The 20,742-nt window shown below is 39.2% G+C and overlaps 1 protein-coding gene across 1 annotated transcript in view; it reads right to left on the bottom strand.

Annotated features, from left to right (window-relative positions):
- The window catches only part of VIPR2 (vasoactive intestinal peptide receptor 2), a 103,378-nt gene that overhangs the window by 4,302 nt on the left and 78,334 nt on the right, over positions 1–20,742 (bottom strand). The window contains exons 6-10 of the mRNA XM_075828703.1: positions 13,268–13,394; positions 11,285–11,435; positions 10,200–10,260; positions 10,021–10,090; positions 1,975–2,066 (exon numbers count right to left, since the gene is read on the bottom strand). Of these exons, the coding sequence (XP_075684818.1) occupies positions 1,975–2,066; positions 10,021–10,090; positions 10,200–10,260; positions 11,285–11,435; positions 13,268–13,394 (501 nt within the window). The remainder of the gene's footprint in view (positions 1–1,974; positions 2,067–10,020; positions 10,091–10,199; positions 10,261–11,284; positions 11,436–13,267; positions 13,395–20,742) is intronic.

The raw sequence follows: 20,742 nt of genomic DNA on the forward strand, positions 1-20,742 counted from the left end.
TTGGCATGATAGACATTTTATGATGCTGGGAGTCCCTGCCTTTCCGCGGATCTGCTGTTCCGTACTGAACAAAATGATACAGTACGGAACAGCATTAACCTGTACCGCAGTCGGGCCGGGAAATCCGGCCGACACACAGAACGTTTTTCACGGCCCGAACACGGTCGTGTGCAAGAGGTGTTAGAGTTACTGACTAAATATTCAAACATATTGCTTGATATTAATCTTAAGGTAAAGCATTTAAAATGGTCATAGACATGAGATATTTGTTGGCAGATCCAGACATTTTTGGTGGGATTTTCTAACAATGAAAAAATATATATTTACTTTCTCTCCTTTTATGATCCACACCTGGTTTTGGCTCCAAAAATTGCACTAAAGAACCTTAAAAGGTAACTAAACGTCAAACAAACTTCTGAAATGTCATAGTGACATGTCAGAAGTTTTGATTGGTGGGGGTCCGAGCACTGAGACCCCTCACCAATCGCTAAAATGAAGCGGCAGAAGTGCCTGTGTGAGCATTCAGCTGCTTCGTTTCTGTTCGGCTTTTTCCGGAAATCAACGTAGCGGTGTACTGGCTTAATAGAAAGTCTATGAGACCGTACTCCGATACATACATGTCAGAAGTTTGTTGAACGTTTAGTTGCCTGCTGAAAACGAGAGTTTTTTTTACGTGGAAACCGCGTCGCAAAATGAGTAAAAAACTGCCAAAAATGCCTCCCATTGAAATGGGTTGCGGAGGCGTTTTTTTCCCACTAGTGGAAAAAACGCTTTTGGAGAAAAAGAAGCGACATGCTCTTTCATCCCGTGTTTCCGTCTCTAACCTCCCATTGAAATCAGTGGGAGGCAGAGAAAGCATTTTTCGCTGCGTTTTATGCCTGCGGCGCCCAAAGACTGTGGCCGAAAAACGCAGCAACAAGCGTCAGAGAAAGTGCAGGCAGGTCAAAATCTTGAAGGAATTTTGAGGCAGATTTTTCTCAGTTTGAACATACCCTAAGGCCTCATGCACACGGCCGTGCCCGTAATCACAGCCCGCGATTGCGGGCACGGCCGGCCGCGGGCCGCAGCCCATATTTTTGGCCCGTTGTCCCATACAAAGTATGGGAGCACGGCCCTTAAGACGCAAAATATAGGGCATGTTCTATCTTATGCGGTACACTTCCACGGCACGAACACCTATCCGTAGAGATATGGAAGGGTGTCCGCGGCCAATAGATCGGAATGGGTCAGTAATGTCCGCAATTACAGAGATTTTTACGGTTGTGTGCATGGTGCCTAAGGCTGCATTTCCATGTAGCGTAAATTCTGCGGAATTTCCACAACGGAAAAACCGCTGCAGAAAATATAAAATCTGCAGCGTTTTCTGGGGTATATATTGTTGCGCTTTTCTAGCAGAAAATGCTGCATAAACGCAGGGTAGGTGCGGATTTTGTGTGCATTTTTTCTGCAGCGGTTTTACCTACAGTTTTAGTGTTAAACATTGGTTATAGCAAAGTATATGTGCACCTGTGGATTTCCAGCAGTTTTTACTGCGTTTCCGCTGTAAAAACCGCAACAACATAAATCTGTTGTTGAATTTCTGCTCCCCATTGAAGTCTATGGACTAAACACGCAGCATGCCCGCAAGAATTGAAAAACGCACAGCAGAACACTTTCCGCACGACTTTTGTGCGTTTTTTCCCCGTAGCGTGGGCATGAGATTTTTAAAATCTCGTTCACTTTGCTGCTACTGTGAATGCGGCGCAATTTCCGAACACAATTCCGTTGTGGAAATTCTGCAGCGTTTACGCTACGTGGGAACGCGACCTTAGACTGAAAGGTAGTGCAAGTAGTTACTAGCATCATCCAAGAAACTTTTTAAAGCCCTATACATAAATACTTTTCAAAATCATTTTATAGCATGTTTACAGGATACAGTTACAAATAAAATATGGGACTGCGCCTTTAACACGTGTCACTCATAGAAACACATACTTAAATTGTGACTGGTCATTGCCACCCACATCAGGAGACCTCAGTTTTTGCAGCAGAATTCGAATGATATTAATAAATAGGCAGAAGTTTACCTGCAAAAAAATAAGAAAAAATTTCCATTTATTATTAAACTGAACCTAGTTTGTTTTTTTTGGGTTTTTTTAAACTACAAAACACGTCTGCTTCTTGCTAATCTATAGATAGTAGAAGGGGGTAGTTGAAAGAGAGTAAGAACCCTTTTACACCGGCCAATTATCGGGCAAACGAGCGTTCACAGAATGCAGGGCAACGATCAGCCGATGAACAAGCAAACGCTCGTTCATCAGCTGATTGTATAGTTTCTGCAGCTGAAAATATTATCATTGTCGGCAGTACATCTCCCTCTGTAATCAGGTAGATGTGCTGCCGACATGATAGAAATGTATGGGGATGAGCAATCGTAGTAAAGAGCGCTCGTCCCCATACATTACTGATAATAGCGTCTTGTGAAAGGAGCAAACGAGCGCTGATCAATGAGCTGTCTCATTGATCGGCGCTCGTTGTTATGGACAAACTTGTCTGGTGTAAAAGGACCCTTATACATGACTCCATTATCAGACTACACACAGGATTTGTTTGTAGTCTGTAACCATGGAGACACATGTCTACATACGAGCTGTAGACAGTTGACATTCAACAGGATTTGACCTTTAACTACTATTTAAATACTTATTAATGTTTAATTACTTCCACACAGCAACTATATATATCCTTTTAGGGTGCTTTTATACCAACTGAATGGCACAATCTTTGTTCCGTGTGGCCAATTACTGCTTATCAAAACCGCACACATTTTACTGTGAATTGCTGTGGTTTTGCAATTGGCCATCTGTGTAATGCATGGATGTGTCAGGTCCTCCAGAGTGACAGTTCTTTGTATCCTCTCTCTGTTCTGGCTAATAAAAAGGTCTATTAACTCAGAATTCCCTAATACGGTATTTGAAAATAGGTTTTCTTAGTCAAACAGCCCCCACAATTACAGAACAAATGCAAGACTGACCACCGCACCTCTATATTCTGTTTTAATCCAGTTTATTAAATTTCCAATATAAAGTAATGAAGGTACAAAGCATTTGTAAATTTTAGATTGACTATCGTACTATAATTTACTTATGCTTTGTACCTTTATTATTTTATATTGGAAATTCAATAAAAACTATAGCAACAGAAAACAGAGGTGCAGTGGTCAATCATCTTAGATTGTAAGCTCTTGCCTCAATTTTTTTGTTTTGTTAAACTGTTAGGCTCAGTTCACACCTTGATATTTAGGCATGTCGGGGGTGTACGCCTCGAGTATTCCCTGACCTATACCTTGACGTGCCCATTGCCCCCTATGCACACAGCATATGGTAGAAAATTGTCCTTTTAGCATACGCTGGGTTGTTTTATAACTGTATAGAAAAGCGTGGTCTACCTTTTTTTTATGCAGGCAGACACAATAAAAAAAAAACTTATACCACGTGGTATACAGTGAAGGAAATAAGTATTTGATCCCTTGCTGATTTTGTAAGTTTGCCCACTGTCAAAGACATGAACAGTCTAGAATTTTTAGGCTAGGTTAATTTTACCAGTGAGAGATAGATTATATAAAGAAAAAAACTGAAAATCACATAGTCAAAATTATATATATTTATTTGCATTGTGCACAGAGAAATAAGTATTTGATCCCTTTGGCAAACAAGACTTAATACTTGGTGGCAAAACCCTTGTTAGCAAGCACAGCAGTCAGACGTTTTTTGTAGTTGATGATGAGGTTTGCACACATGTTAGATGGAATTTTGGCCCACTCCTCTTTGCAGATCATCTGTAAATCATTAAGATTTCGAGGCTGTCGCTTGGCAACTCGGATCTTCAGCTCCCTCCATAAGTTTTCGATAGGATTAAGGTCTGGAGACTGGCTAGGCCACTCCATGACCTTAATGTCCTTCTTTTTGAGCCACTCCTTTGTTGCCTTGGCTGTATGTTTCGAGTCATTGTCGTGCTGGAAGACCCAGCCACGAGCCATTTTTAATGTCCTGGTGGAGGGAAGGAGGTTGTCACTCAGGATTTGACGGTACATGGCTCCATCCATTTTCCCATTGATGCGGTGAAGTAGTCCTGTGCCCTTAGCAGAGAAACACCCCCAAAACATAATGTTTCCACCTCCATGCTTGACAGCGGGGATGGTGTTCTTTGGGTCATAGGCAGCATTTCTCTTCCTCCAAACACGGCGAGTTGAGTTAATGCCAAAGAGCTAAATTTTAGTCTCATCTGACCACAGCACCTTCTCCCAATCACTCTCAGAATCATCCAGATGTTCATTTGCAAACTTCAGACGGGCCTGTACATGTGCCTTCTTGAGCAGGGGGACCTTGCGGGCACTGCAGGATTTGTATCCATTACGGCGTAATGTGTTACAAATGGTTTTCTTGGTGACTGTGGTCCCAGCTGCCTTGAGATCATTAACAAGTTCCCCCCGTATCGTTTTCGGCTGAGCTCTCACCTTCCTCAGGATCAAGGATACCCCATGAGGTGAGATTTTGCATGGAGCCCCAGATCAATGTCGATTGACAGTCATTTTGTATGTCTTCCATTTTCTTACTATTGCACCAACAGTTGTCTCCTCACCCAGCGTCTTACTTATGGTTTTGTAGCCCATTCCAGCCTTGTGCAGGACTATGATCTTGTCCCTGACATCCTTAGAAAGCTCTTTGGTCTTGCCCATGTTGTAGAGGTTAGAGTCAGACTGATTAATTGAGTCTGTGGACAGGAGTCTTTTATACAGGCGACCATTTAAGACAGCTGTCTTTAATGCAGGCACCAAGTTGATTTGGAGCGTGTAACTGGTCTGGAGGAGGCTGAACACTTAATGGTTGGTAGGTGATCAAATACTTATTTCTCTGTGCACAATGCAAATAAATATATATAATTTTGACTATGTGATTTTCAGTTTTTTTTTTAAATATAATCTATCTCTCACTGGTAAAATTAACCTAGCCTAAAAATTCTAGACTGTTCATGACTTTGACAGTGGGCAAACTTACAAAATCAGCAAGGGATCAAATACTTATTTCCTTCACTGTATGTTTTTTTTTACAATGGGAGTCAATGGTTGACTTATGCCACTGTATGCCATAAAGTGGCATAAGTCAGAGGCATACATGAGGGAATACTCCTGACGTATAAATCTGATGTCCCGGAAAAGCGAGATGGGAACTGAGCATTACTCCGTAATGTTTGATTTTGTTTGTACATGTACCCTCTGAAATGTAAAGGGCTGTAGAATATGTTGGTGCTATAAATAAATAAATAATAATAATAATAAAGTTATAGAGAATTACACATTTTACCTTTACATTATACACTTTAAAATAAAGTGCTTCTAAGGCTTCGTTCACATCTCTGTCAGGGTTCCATTCCGTCTGAGCTTTCCGGAACGGAGCCCTGACTGACACAAACCTCTAGTCGACTACGCTATTGATTCCGTCAAAACGACGGAACCCGACGGACCCCCTGCACAACTGAGACAAACGGAAACCATTGGCACCGGATCCGTCACCATTGAAACCTCTGGTTTCCGTTTGTGTCAGTCAGGGCTCCGTTCCGACGGAAAGCTCCGATGGAATGTCGGAACAAGCCCTGACGCAGATGTGAACGAAGCCTTATGTGATATTTTTGCCCATGTGTTGCATTTAAAAGGATCTGTCACCTCCCCTGACATGTCTGTTTTAGTAAATACTTGTATTCCCCATTAAATAAATGTTTTAAGCAATTTTCTTAGAACTGTGCATTGTGTCGTTCCTCTGCTATTCCTCATGAAAAGGTATAAATACATTGAACACTGGGCACTACTATTCATTTTGTCTATGTGTGTCTCCTTACACAGTGTGACGCTGCCTGCACTGAATTATAAATTTCCTAGAGGAACGACACAATGCACAGTGCTAAGAAAAGTTGCTTCAGAATTGTTATTTCTTGGGAAATACAAGTGTTTACTAAAAGTGATATTGCAGGAGAACTGTAAATGAGGAGAAAGAATTGATCCAGCGCTGATGATGGTATTAAAAGGGAGATGAGAGTCCCATGTTTATTGGAGAAAAGTAGTAAAATCGAACGGGAGACGCAGTCCCAAGATGCAAGTAGTCAGGGTTTGAACCTGAGCCTACGCGTTTCGAACGCGAGCTGCGTTCTTAATCATGGCAAGTAAGGTCCTTACTTGGGACTCTCATCTCCCTTTTAATACCATCATCAGCGCTGGATCAATTCTTTCTCCTCATTTGATATTCCACACCGCGGGCCGTCGCGGGGATCCGACTGACGCTACCAGGAGACGCAGACCGGTGAGCTGGAGGTTCTCTCCCTGTTTTCATTATTGCAGGAGAACTGTCAGATCCTCTTTAACCCCTTCCCTCTTTAGCCACCTTTGACCTTCCTGACAGAGCCTCATTTTTCAAATCTGACATGTTTGACTTTATGTGGTAATAACGTCGGAAAGCTTTCACCTATCCAAGCGATTCTGAGACTGTTTTCTCGTGACACATTGGACTTTATGTTACTGGCAAAATTTGCTCGATATGTTCAGTATTTAATTGTGAAAAAATACCAAATTTTATCGATAAATTGCAAAAATTACTGTTTTTCTCAATTTAAATGTATCTGCTTGTAAGACAGGCAGTTATACCACACAAAATTGTTGCTAACTAACATCCCCCATATGTCTACTTTAGTTTGGCATCGTTTTTTGAACATCCTTTTATTTTTCTAGGATGTTACAAGGCTTAGAACTTTAGCATCAATTTCTCACATTTTCAAGAAAATGTCAAAAGGCTATTTTTGCAGGGGCCAGTTCAGTTGTGAAGTGGCTTTGAGGGCCTTATATATTAGAAACTCCAAAAAAGTCACCCCATCTTAATAACGGCACCACTCAAAGTATTGAAAACATAATTTAGAAAGTTTCTTAACCCTTTAGACGTTTCACAGGAATTAAAGCAATGTATAGATGAAATTCATTTTTAATCCATTTCTTTTGTAACACAGAAAGTTTTACCAGAAAAATGCAACTCAATATTTGTTACCCAGGTTCTGCAGTTTTAGGAAATATCACACATGTGACCCTAGTGTGCTACTGGACTGAAGCATCGGCCTCAGAAGCAAAGGAGCACCTAGTGGATTTTGGGGCCTTATTTTTATTAGAATATATTTTAGGCACCATGTCAGGTTTGAAGGGCTCTTGCGGTGCCAAAACAGTGGAAATCCCCCAAAAGTGACCCCATTTGCGAAACTACACACCTCAAGGAAATGATCTAGGGGTGTTGACCCCACAGGTTTTTTGCAGAAATTATTGGAATTGGGCCCTGAAAATGACAATCTAAATTCTTTCAAAGAAAACGTAGGTTTAGCTAATTTTTTCTAATTTCTACAAGGACTGAAGGAGAAAAAGCACCGTCAAATTTGTAAAGCTATTTCTCACGAGTAAAACAGCTGTTTGGACACATGGCAGGGCTCAGAAGGGAAAGAGCGCTATTTGGCTTTTGGAGATCACATTTAGCAGGAATGGTTTGCAGAGGCCATGTCGCATTTGCAAAGCCCCTGAGGGGACAAAACAATGAAAACGCCCAAAAAGTGACTCCATTTAGGAAACTACACCCCTTGAGGCATTTATCTAGGGGTGTAGTAAGCATTTTGACCCCACAGGTGTTTCATAGAATTTATTAGAATTGGGCAGTGAAAATAAAAACAATCCTTTTTCTTCAATAAGACGTAGCTTTAGCTGAAAATGTTTCATTTTCTCAACAAATAAAGGAAAAAAAGAACCCAAGATTTGTAAAGCTATTTCTCCCGAGTACGGCAATACCCCATATGTGGTCATAAACTGCTGTTTGGGCACACGGCAGGGCTCAGAAGGGAAGGAGTGCCATTTGGAGTGCAGATTTTGCTGGATTGGTTTCTGGGCGCCTGTAGGACCAAAACAGTCGAAACCACCCAGAAGTGACCACATTTTGGAAACTACACCCCTCAATGCACTCACCTAGGGACGTAGTGAGCATGTTAACCCTGCAGGTGTTTTGTAGAAATTAGTGTGCACTCCATGTTGCAGAGTAAAAACTGGATTTTTACAATATACAAGACTACACCTCATAGGCAGAAGGACAGAGAAAAGAGATAGGCTCAAAGTAAAATCAGCACCGCCCGGAAGCTAGAACAGTAGTCATGGTGATCTTAAGGTAACAGGCATTTTCCTAACAGCTGCTCTGTATAGAGAATACAGAGCAGCTGTATTTCAAAAAGTTCAAATAATGTTTAATAAAAACTATTAAATTGCACCAATCACACTGATTAACCTTTTTTTTCTGTTTTTGTTTTTTTAAATGAATGCCTTTCAAAGGTTTACATAGCCTTTAACTGGTTGCCGACACAGGACGAGTATGCTCGTCCTGAGCGGCGAGCACTTCGCGGCGGCGAGCACTTCGCGCATTAGGACGAGCATACTCGTCCTGTGTGACAGCCGTCCCTGCTGTCTCTGTGTGTGCAATCGAGAGCGGGGCAACGGCTGTAATACACAGCCATGGCCCTGCTCTGACAGCGGAGAGGAGAGAAACATCTTCTCTCCGCTGTTAACCCTTTGAACGCCGCGATGACAGCTGATCGCGGCGTTCAAGGAGAGGGGACTGCACATTGATCGCGTCACAGAAAATAACTGTGACGCGATCAAAGCCAACAACTCGTATGGCCAGACAGCCCAGGGTCCAGTGAAGGACCCCAGGGCTGTCTGAACATATTTCCTGTTGTTAGGGCATACTGAGGTATGCCCTAACAACTGCCTGTGTACGATCAGTAACAGGCTAATGTACTGGCATATAGATCTATGCCAGTACATTACAGTTACAAAATAAAAATCAAAATGATAAATCCCTTTATGGGATTAAAAAAAAAAGTTAAATGAATGTAAAAAAAAAATAATGGTAAATAAATAAATAAAAAGTAAATAAAATACACAGAAACACACATTTTTTATAATAAATCAACTTTTTAAAATATAAGTCCCAAAACATGAAATAATATAGACATATTCGGTATCGCCACGACCGTAACAACCTGCACAACAAATGTATAACATTATTTATGATGATCGGTGTATGGTGTAAAAAAAATAATATTAAAACTGCTGCACAACTGCTTTTTTTCTGCATTTTAATCTAATTAAAAATGTATAGAAATTAAACGATAATGTATTTGTACCAAAAAATGGTACCTACATAAAGTACAACTCGTCCCGCAAAAAACAAAGTCTCATACAACTACGTCGTACAAAAAATAAAAGCGTTATGAGCGTCGGGATGCAAAGAGGGAAATGTAAAAAAAAATTGCTCTGTCCTCAAGGCTAAAATTGGCCGTGTCCTTAAGGGGTTAAAGAGAATCTAAGGCAATTTGCAATTTCTTGCATTAGTAAAATGGGTTGGATTATTAGACTGTGGAAAGAAAAATAAAGGTATACATTCAGGCATTCAACAGTTAGCAAGCTATAAAGCAACAATTCAGCAATTCAGCATAGTCTGACCAGTCCCCTCTTTATGTCTCTTCACATACCAACAACGCTGAGTCATGCAAAACATACCGGGAAATGGATAATATATGATCATAGTGTACGGCGCTGATGTCAAAGTACAGCACTGGTAATGTCATCAATTCTAATATAGACATTTCCACTAGTGGTTATGCCACAAATAGCTTGTACAAGGTATTTCCATTAGAATCTTGAGAAGCATCATGAAAGCATTACAATTTTGATTATTTTTTATTCGACTCATAATTTGCTTAATGCATAGATAACAGACACAGTGAAGCACCATCTGTCCTCTAAGCCCTTTACAAAAGATAACTGTACACACAATGTAGATACATTTCCCCACTCTCCATCTTCCTTTCTATTAAAGTTATAAAGTTAGGACATAGGCAAATGTGTACAATAGATCCAGGCTACCCAATAGGAAATGTATTAGATATACAGCTAAATGGAAATGTACTCACAATAATGGAAATAATAATTGGTATCCTTATAACCCACCAAGGAACACTATGCTCATTGGTATCCCAGCATCTGCAACAAGAAGCAAATCGAGAAAAAATAAAAATACAGGTAAAAATACTTAAGCATATATAAAAAACGTGACTCATATAGTAAAGTCATGGATTGTAGTTGTACGTACCCTGTATCCTCCAAATAAATTCGTGTGAATATCCATACAATAATACATATAGTAGGAATACCTAGTGAAGAGATGAATATAAAGTATCAGTACAAAAAAAAGTTCCTCTAAAATAATTTTTCTTTACCTTTGCTGGTTCTTATAAATGCTCAGTGGGCTGGCGCTTTCTGGCTTGATGTAAGAGCTTTGCTGTGTGCTCTGAGCCAATAAAATGTCTAAACACCCTGCTGCCTCCCCAAACACACTGAGGAAGAGATACTGCTGCAGTATCCCCCTGTCACTTTTTTCACATAAGATATATTACAAATTTTCATGTAACCACATGTACTACTGATTTATGAAAAAACATCAACATTAAAAAAAAATAAAAAAAAAATTAATTGTAAGAATATTACGTTTTAGCACATTAAACACCTAATCCTTTAGAAGCAATACAACCTTTCTGTACATATTGATTTCAATAACCGGATGCCCTCTAATTGCTATTATGTTAATGGATGGTCATAAGAGACAGAGGGGCACATGTCTTATAAATGTAATTGGAATAGTCTTAGGTCATTAATTTTCACAATCTCTGTGACATATTCTTTAAAATGTCTCACAAAATTCTAAATGTAAATGTTTCCAATACCATTCGATTAAAGTCGTGAAAACAGATACAAGATGAACAATTTTTATGACCCAAAATTATGTTTTCAGACATAAATATATAGAACAATCTGCAACAACTAATTCATGCTTCTATAAGACAAAATTTGAAGGGGTATTAGTGTCTCAGAAAGTGGCCCTGGTAAAGATGGGCACATATAGCACTGCCACGCTTTTAGGACCCTCTTAGGCTTGTGTTACAACACACTGCTACATGTGCTACAGTGGATATAACAAAAACTGTTATTTCTGAGCTATTTCTGCCAGTACTTGACAGCACTTCTTTCAATAGAGAATCAGAAATGAAAATGTTCAAATGTTTGTTTCTATGGAGACCTATTGTAAATTATGTTATACGCTTGGTAGAAGAAAGCAGCAAGGAAAAACCAACAGGTGAACATGTCAATTAATGTATAGAACAAGGAAAAAAAGCTTACCCCAGCCAATGAGGAGGTATATTATAAAGTGTCTGTTCGGAGAGAATATAACCACTAGGAGAGTGTGCAAATAAAGTCCTTCAACCAATAGCCAGTAAAAATTTGCTGTTACACAGTAATGAACAAACACTAGAATGATCTTACAGCCAGTCTGCAACAGAAAGACAAAGGCAGTCACATATCTAATAAAATCTGACTTACATTGACAATATGCACTTTACGAATCTTTATAATTTCATAGCTACAATCTATCAGCGTTAAAATCTCTGCAGCTACTTCCAGCACTCAGGGCCATAAGATTATAACATCTTATGTTTAGAGGGTTATTCCCAACTCAGATATTTATGGCATATCTACAGCTCTGGGACCGGCACCTATATTGAGAACGTGGGTCACACGACCCCTGATTCGCCTGGTGAGGCGGCCGCTGGCTGCCAATTCCAAGTGGGGACAAATCTCCATTATGTTCTATGGGAGTTACAGAAACAGCCTAGCATCGTGGCCCCATCTCCATTTAGTCCCTGCCTGGAATCGGTAGCCAGCTGCCGCTTCACCAGGTGAAACCGGGGTCGGATAATCCCCATTCTCTATATAGTTGCGAGTCCCAGAGCTGGGATGCGTATCTATCAGACATTTATGACATATCCTGTGGATATGCCAAAAATGTCTGATTTGGGAATAGCCCTTTAAGGCTGGCCGTACTCATAATGCTCTGTTTATATCTGCGTTATTGCTTCTGTTGATAGTGAAAGCCCTTGTGGTGTGCCAGATCCATCATACGATGGATATGAATGTCCCATAATGGACCCTATTGACTTATAATGGGGTATGTCGAGGCTGTGTCAAGGTTTCCATTGTTTTGACGTCAAAAGTGATGGAAAGCTAGATGGAACCCTCAAATGGAACACCAAATACAGATGTGATATAGCCTAAGAAAGTTGTCTCCCAACTACCCCATAACATGTATGTTTAAATAAGCCATGTATGTATGTTCATTGTATACAGAGAGAGGGGGATAAGCTGCTGCCAGACACCCCTGGCCGCACTTATCTATAAGGGAAACAAAGGATCACATATGTTGATCTTTGGGGAGGATCCTGGAGTTCTGCTTTAATATTAGTCAATTCCAATTAACTTTTTCTATGTTCAGAATATATTACACCAGTGTTCTCCAACCAGTGGCAGAAAATATCCATAGGGCCCCATTATACTGCAGATGCCAAAAGAGTGTCCTTTTGGCATCTATTGGGCCCATATAGGTTGGTACGCTATTCCACAGATAAGCATCTAGTAAAAGAAATATAACGAGCAGTATAATTTATTTTATTTTTTAAATTGGAACCTATGGGCGACGTATGCCACTGAATGCCTATTGAGTGGCATATGTAGGAGGCTTCCATCGGATTTATATGTCGGGGAAATGTCAGAATTATACGTCAGGGAATCCTTCCGACTTACAGCATACTTCCAACATATACATATACGCAGTGTAAATAAACCATAAAGACTGGTAGGTCCACTCAGGACTGCCATCCGAAATATCTGAACTGGGCACCATATAGACAAATGGTCATAGCCATTGGGCTCCCGTCCTCCATCGTGACCCCATTGTGTATTTTTGGTGAACACTTAGGGTAATAACACAAACATTATCCAGCATAAAGATTATACCCCTTCGCAAACACAATGCCCCATGGACCTTGTGATCTGTGGGACCCATACAACATATTTGGTGTATGGAAGACAAATCAGGCCTTCATTTATGTTTGCAATAAATTATGAGATATAAAGGCCACATTGTGTATTTCTTAATTTGCATACAACTTAAATGTTTGGTACATTTCTGTAAAACAATCATATGAGACAGTTTCATTCATTGCTGACATCTGTAAAGAATCCTTAGTGACTTTGATTTGTCAGATGGTAGTAGATTGATGACTGGAAGAAACATCTATCACGTAAAGCAAAAGAAAATGTAATTACCAGAGAATCTGGACAGGAATAATAACTGGAATAGAGGAAATCGTCCTTCACTAATACTGAGATAGCTTTCAAAATGAAAGAGAGGAACAAGTTCAGATGGATGTAGTTTCTTGTACAGTGAAGTTTTCTAGATTGAAAAAAAAGAGAAAAACACATATGAAAGGCTCAAACTGAATGACAAGTGGATAGCGCATTATCCTAAAACGAGTTTTCCCACTAAGAACATTTATCCACTATCTACAGAATAGGTGATAAATGTATGATCGCTGTGGGCCCCACCACTGAAACCCCCACTAATCAATAGAACTGGGGTCCGCAGCCACCCATTCCTCCTTACTGCACGATCGCTGTTAAACAACTCTGTAAGTACAAGAAGCATAATTACTGAACTTTAATCATGTTTCTAACTTTGAATTACTAATAAATGGCCTATGTTACATTTTGGGTAGAAATCATATATATAGGTTTTTTTTCCACTATTTATCACCTATTCACAGGATCCAAGGGAGACAACTGAGTACAACGCGGTTTCCATCAGCCCCGTAGACTTTGAATGGAGCGGCAGTGGGCATGTGTGACTGCTGCTTCATTAAAACTCCTCCTTATTGCGATCATGCAGTGAGGATTAACAGGGTACTGGAATCTCCGCTGTGAAAAACAGTGCTGGGAAATAAAAGTCAATACTTACCCCCGGGCGTTATCATAGCGAAGCGACCCCCCTGATTCTCCATGCAGCCTGGCTTTATGTGATGACGCTGCAGCCCATGTGACCGCTGGAGCCTGTGATTGGCTGCAGCAATCACATGGGATAAAACATCATCCAGGGAGGCCAGGCTGCATGGAGAATACAGGGACGCATCGCTATCCGGGGGTAAGTGTTGTTTTTGGGTGTTTTTTAAGCAAAAAAAAGTGTTTTTCTTTCGGATTTGTGATTTTTGCCACGGAATCGCAGCTTTTCCGCTGCAAAAATCTCAAAAATTGCTATTTGTTGCGGGTTTTACCTCCCATTGAATTGAATGTGGAAAATCCGCAATAGAAGAGCAGCGAATCTTTAGCATAAAAACATGCTGTGGATTAAATTTATTAATGTTTTGTCAGCTAATTTTGTTTGCAGCGTGTGGATGAGATTTGTTCGAACCTCCTCCATTTTGGTGCTACAGTACTACGCTGCAGATTTTCCACAATGAAATCCATTGTGGAAAATCCGCAGTTAATCCGCCCTGCGTGAACATACCCTAAAGTCGATTTCCACCCAAAATGTAATATAAGCCATATTTTAGTATACAAAAGTTAGAAACATTACCAAAGTTAGTTAATTTTGGTTCTTTTACTTATAGAGTTGTTTGCCAATGTTCTATTGAGTTGTGGTGGCATTTTTGCAAAAGTAAAAACTGATAATTAGCTCTCTGTGAGCAGGTTTTATTAATAACAGATTGACAGTTTAACCATCAGTTTCTGTGAAGCTAACGTAAAAGTCAGAACCAAAATGGCGGCACTTCCTGTTCTGACTTTTACAAAAATAGCTCCCACAACAAAACAGATAAATGCCAATATCTCTTTAAGTAAATGAAACATAATTAGCAGACTTTGACTATTGCTACAAGTTCTAAATTTACTAATAATTGGCCAAGTGTACATTTCCGGCTAAAATCCAATTATTTGTGTAGCTTTTCTGTTTCTTGAGATGTCACCTTAAAGGGGAACTAAATCTATAGTTGTCAGCTTATAAGAGACATGTAAATTATGTTCTCAGATCTGGAAATATGTGTGTTTAATTGGTATAAAAGATGGCGAAAATATGGTATAAAAGATGGTGAAAATATGGTATAAAAGATGGTGAAAATATGGTATAAAAGATGGTGAAAATATGGTATAAAAGATGGTGAAAATATGGTATAAAAGATGGTGAAAATATGGTATAAAAGATGGTGAAAATACAGTACATATGATATGGAGCAAAATGAAACAATACAAGGGGAGGGGCTTAAATTGTGACTATTGTATGAGTAAATAGTTAAGCCTAATTCTATTCAGTGTCCATATATAGAAAAATTTTCATTAAAAAAACATTACAGTTTATACATATAGGTATCAGTTTGTAGAACAATTGATTTATATGTAAGGGTGACGCGCTTAGTGTAGACATTGATAGACACTGATAGACATTTATATATATAAAACAAAAACAATTTCAAAGGTGTACATAGCCTTTGACCTTTGATAGGACCCTGAGTAATATTGTTAGTAATAAATCCATAGAACAATAAGTACTAGTAAGTAACTAATGGCAGTAGACCGCGTGCATCAAGAAACGTAAATAGCTTACAGCCATATGGGCAACCTGTGTGCCGCTATAAGGTTCCCCTATGAAACACTGTGTACTTTTTTAGTAGCCATACTTTGTTGGGAGAACACTTGTGTAATACAACATATACTAGAGCATGCCACAATTTTTCTCTTACATAATCTATGAGAACAATTTTCTGTATGCCTCTGAGGCACACAGAGGTGCAGTATAGGCCCATAGCAGGTTATTGGTGCTGTAATACAGATCCGTACTACAAAGATACATAATATAGAAGTGGGCATGAGCTCTTTGTGGGATATGGTGATGGCAAAGTGATATGTAACTGGCTTGGTAACTAATTCAGGACTGGGAGTTATTAACAGTTTTTTTCACTAGCTTTGCAAAATCCAAAGTTTTTTATACTGCACTGTTTTTATCCAAAATACTGAAATGGATTTTTAGAATTGTTTTTGTATTGCTCTAATATGCATTAAATATTGTGCACTAAATATTGCATTACCTCGCATGACTCAGAGATTCAAAGAACACCAAAGATAGACGTCAAGTTCTGCCCCTACAGGCCTTGACATGCACGTCTTTTTACAGGGTGTTTTTTTACGCGCCGTTTTTTCAAACGGCCGCGTAAAAAATCGCCCCGTCGGAACGAAATACCGTTTTTTCCATTGAAATCAATGAGCAGATGTTTGGAGGCGTTCAGCTTCTGTTTTTCCAGACGTTTTTCGAGGCATGTACGCCCCAAAAAACGGCTGAAAATAAGCCGTGTGTACATACCCTTACGGTTTAAAAAGTATAGCGTGAAAATAAAATCTTAAAATAATTAAGTCCCCCAATGGTATTTTCTGACCTTTAAAAGACAAACCATGATAATAAAGGAAAAAAATAAATAAAAAAATACAGCATATATATTTACAATTTTTTTTAACTATAAGCCTAAAAGTTCTGGAAAGGCAAAAATTTATGTGTATAAAAATCATAAGAAAAGAAATTGCATTGTTCACAAAAAATATTGCAAAAATCTTGTTCGCTAGCCCAACAAATAAAAAAGTTTTAGCCATTTAACTAACGAACGCTAAAAATAACCAAACAATGTCTTGTCCTGAAGGCTCAAAATAGTCTGGTACACAATAAACTCAGCACTGCACTTACTGCATATGTCCTATTCTGATGAAAATTAGAGAATATATGTGAAGAAATCTGTGGAAAATATTCAATAATACAATAATCAGACAGGATTTATTGCAATAACTTGGTACGGCCTTTTATATTTTTGGAAAACAACATGAAAAGCTCTTCTGAGCTCTGCCACTCATATTGCTGTTGTACAGATGGCGTAAAATATTTAATTGTTAACTTGCCTAAGGTTATTACCTCTGAGCATGTCTGTCTCTTTTCAACCTTGAAGGACATAAAAGATAATTCAAAACACACTAATATTTTCCACACAAGAACAGTTATTGCATAACAGCTACCAGCATGTCCATAATAGCACAAACAATAGACTATAGTAATCCAGCGTTCTTCTATACAATTTACACAAATGATTGTTCTGGTTCAACGTTAGAGTCATTTACAATCATCTATTAAAGTGTATTTAGAGTCAATATGAATAAATGAGGGTATGATTCCCTTTGTGAATGCATTTATATGTTTTATTGAATGAGTCTAACAAAAAAGCTACAAACCATACTTTGATTGAAGGCTACGTACACCTTCTCAATATTTTTTTTTTTATTGTTTCAATGCATTTAAAATGAAAAATGAAGCAATCTTGTAGACTTTCTTTATTAATAATTTCCTATAGTTTTGTGTTAACTGTTTCTATGCAGACCTACAGTGCCATACAGTGCTGTGAAAAAGTATTTGCCCCTCATCCGATTTCTTCTATTTTTACTAATTTGTCACTTTTAACCTGTTCCCGCACCACAACGTAATAGCACGTGGTGCGGGGAGTGATGTTTGGAGCGGGCTCATCTGCTCTATACAGGGAGGGTGTCAGCTGTGTATTACAGTTGACACTCGGGATCGCGCGATCGCGCAGTTCCTGGCCGTATAACCCCTTTGTCGCGATCTGTGGGAATGTGTACACACTGGGCCGTACCGCCGTAGCGGGATAGCAGCTGGCCAAACAGTGTACCAAGTCAATGTATATATAGTCCGAGCACAAGGGTACCTGTAGTGGTTCAGACAGTAGCAACAGCTAGGCTCAGATGGGACCTTGGCAGCAAACACCAGGAGTGGTGTAACACAGCAGGCGTGACCGGTAGCACAACACGACTTCAACTTCTAAGGTACAGGAACAAGGTATCACGGGATACAGGATACAGGCAGCAGGTACAGGAACACTGGGAACAGGATAACACTAAGGGACCATTTGCAAGACTAACACCGGTAAACACAACAACGCTCAGGCAAGGAGTAAAGGGGCAGGGCCCTTCTTGCAGTACAGGGTGATCATGGGCTAATTAATGATTATTTTCAGGTGCGCGCTAGCCCTTTAAGGCCGGGCACCCTACAGGACACAGCAGAACGGAGCGGAAGTGAGTGCTGGCGTATCCTAGGGAGGAGATGTGGGCTCAAAGATTCATGGCTGCGGCCGTCGGGGGGTGAGTAATCGCGATGGTCCTCGGCCGTGGACGCTATAACCTTATTTGCTGCGATCAATCATGATCATAGCATCTGAGGCATTAGAAAGCTCATCGGCCCCCACAGAGCGGTAGGGGTGTGCCGATGGTTGTTATGACAGCCCAGGGGCCTAATGAAGGCCCCCAGGACTGCCTTTCTTCATCAGGGCTTAATAGAAGCCTGTAAAAATGACAATATACTGCAATACATTAGTTTTGTAGTGTATTGAACCAGCGATCTAGATTGCTGGTTCAAGTCCCCTAGGAGGAATAATGAAATGTGTAAAAAAAAATCAATAACGTTTTTAGTAGTGTTAAAAAAATATATTAAAAGTTCAAGAAACCCCCTTTTACACATTTTCCTCTAAAGTAATGTAAAAAATAAAAAAATAAACAAAATTGGTATCCGCACGTCTGTAAAAGTCCGTACTATTACAATATACCATTATTTAACCCTCACAGTGAACGCTGTAAAAAATAAAACATTTAAACGCAAGAATCACTCTCTTTTTGGTCACTTCATATCCCACAATAAAATGATATAAAAAGTGATCAAAAAGTCTCATGTAGCCCAAAATGGTACCAATAGAAGCTACAGCTTACTCCGCAAAAAAATAAGTTCTCATACCGCTCAATCGACGGAAAAATGAAAAAGTTATGGCTCCTAAAATGTGACAAAACACTAATTTTATTTTTTAACAATTCGTTTCTTCCTTGGAAAAGTAGTAAAACATAAAAAACTATATAAATTTGGTATCACTGTAATCGGATTGACAGGTAGAATAAAGTTAACATGCCATTATTACCGTACGGTGAGAGCCGTAAAAACGAAACCCCTCAAAAGATTGAAGAATCGCTGTTTTTTTCCTATTCCACCCCACAATTTTTTTTCCAGTTTCCCAATGCATTATATGGTACAATACAGAAAAACCTAAAAGTTATGGCTTTTGGAGGGTGGGGAGGTAAAAATGAAAACAAAAATCTAAAAAATGGCTGTGACAGGAAAATGGTAAATGTTTCAGATCTCCAACTAATTTCCACATAAGATGAAGACACCACGAGTAAACACAGAATGCAGCCTTTAAATGATTATTACATTTATTGAGGATAAAGATTTATTAAAAAACTATATCACCCATGTGAAAAAGTAATTGCCCCCCTGAACCTAATAACTTGTTGCGCAACCCTTGGCAGTAATAACTGCAATCAAACGTTTGCAATAACTTGTGATTTGTCTTTTGTGACCTCCTGGATGAGTCGTCGAAGCCCTCTTGATGAAATTTTGGTAGGTCAGCTATCCTAGAAAGGTTCATCACTTCTCCAAGTTTTCTCCATTTGTAGATAAAGCTCTCACTGTGGTTCGCTGGTCCCGGAGCCTTCGCATTGGCTTTGTAACCCTCCAAAATGAAAGATTTCAATTACTTTGTTTGGCATCTGTATCTGAATCTCTTTAGAACGTGGCATCATGTGTTGCTTTTTGAGACCTTCTAGATGGCTTTACATTGACAGACAGGTTTTATTTAAGTGATATTTACATTAAACAGCCCTGGCGGTAGTAGCTAAAAGGGCAATAACTTTTCACAAAGGACCAGGCATTTTTCCTTTGATAAATTAAATCATCATTTAAAAACAGCATGTTGTGTTTACTTGGGTTATCTTTATCTAATATTAAAAGTATGTTGGTGATTTGAAACATTCAAGTGTGGAAAATACATTTCCACAGCACTTTATGTGTCTCTGTGGCAACAGACTAGAAACAAACCTTTTACACAATTCGGTTTATTTCTACATATAACAACCAGTGGCAGTCAATGAGGTCCATACTAAATAGACATTGGCCTATATTGCAAATAGAGCCTACTTTGGCACTAAAGTTACCAAAAACTCCCTTAATGACAGCGAGGAGAAGTAGAAATCTCAAGGACATGTTGATTAAAAACCACTATGTACCTAAGCAACAGAACCTTTTTGGATCTAGGGGCCCTATTTTGGGTTGTTATCCGTATGGTGACTGTGTGTCATGCACTAACATCGATCGCGCAACCTCTGTCACATCAATGAGTGATGGGCAGCAATACAAAATCCAACATTACATATCATGTAGTACTACCTTTGTGATATATTATGCCACATGTGGATGCTCGAATATGTATGTATGTCTTAACTCTAGGCGGTTACGCATTAGAACTAGGGAGCATGTACAGGATATCATTGCTGCGAAAGAGATTGAGGATTTAACTTTACTTAAAACTATCCCAAAACCTTACTTCAAATTGCACCACAGTTGTAATCCAAAAACATTGAAGTTACAAGGGATCGATATGGTGCACTGTGGTGTCAGAGGAGGGAATGCAAAAAAATTGCTGGCCCAGATGGAATGTAAATGGATCATAATTCTTGGGACTATGGCTCCCATTGGCCTTAACAAAAAATTGAGCTTTGCGTCCTTTTTGTAGTTGCCATTTTTTAAAATCTTTAAATAGTTTTTTAACTGTGTTTGTACTAATTTTCGTCTCTGTATCTTTTAGATTTTATGCATTATTTTA

The sequence above is a fragment of the Rhinoderma darwinii genome, chromosome 5 (assembly GCF_050947455.1).
Source record: "Rhinoderma darwinii isolate aRhiDar2 chromosome 5, aRhiDar2.hap1, whole genome shotgun sequence".
Classification (NCBI taxonomy): Eukaryota; Metazoa; Chordata; class Amphibia; order Anura; family Rhinodermatidae; genus Rhinoderma; species Rhinoderma darwinii.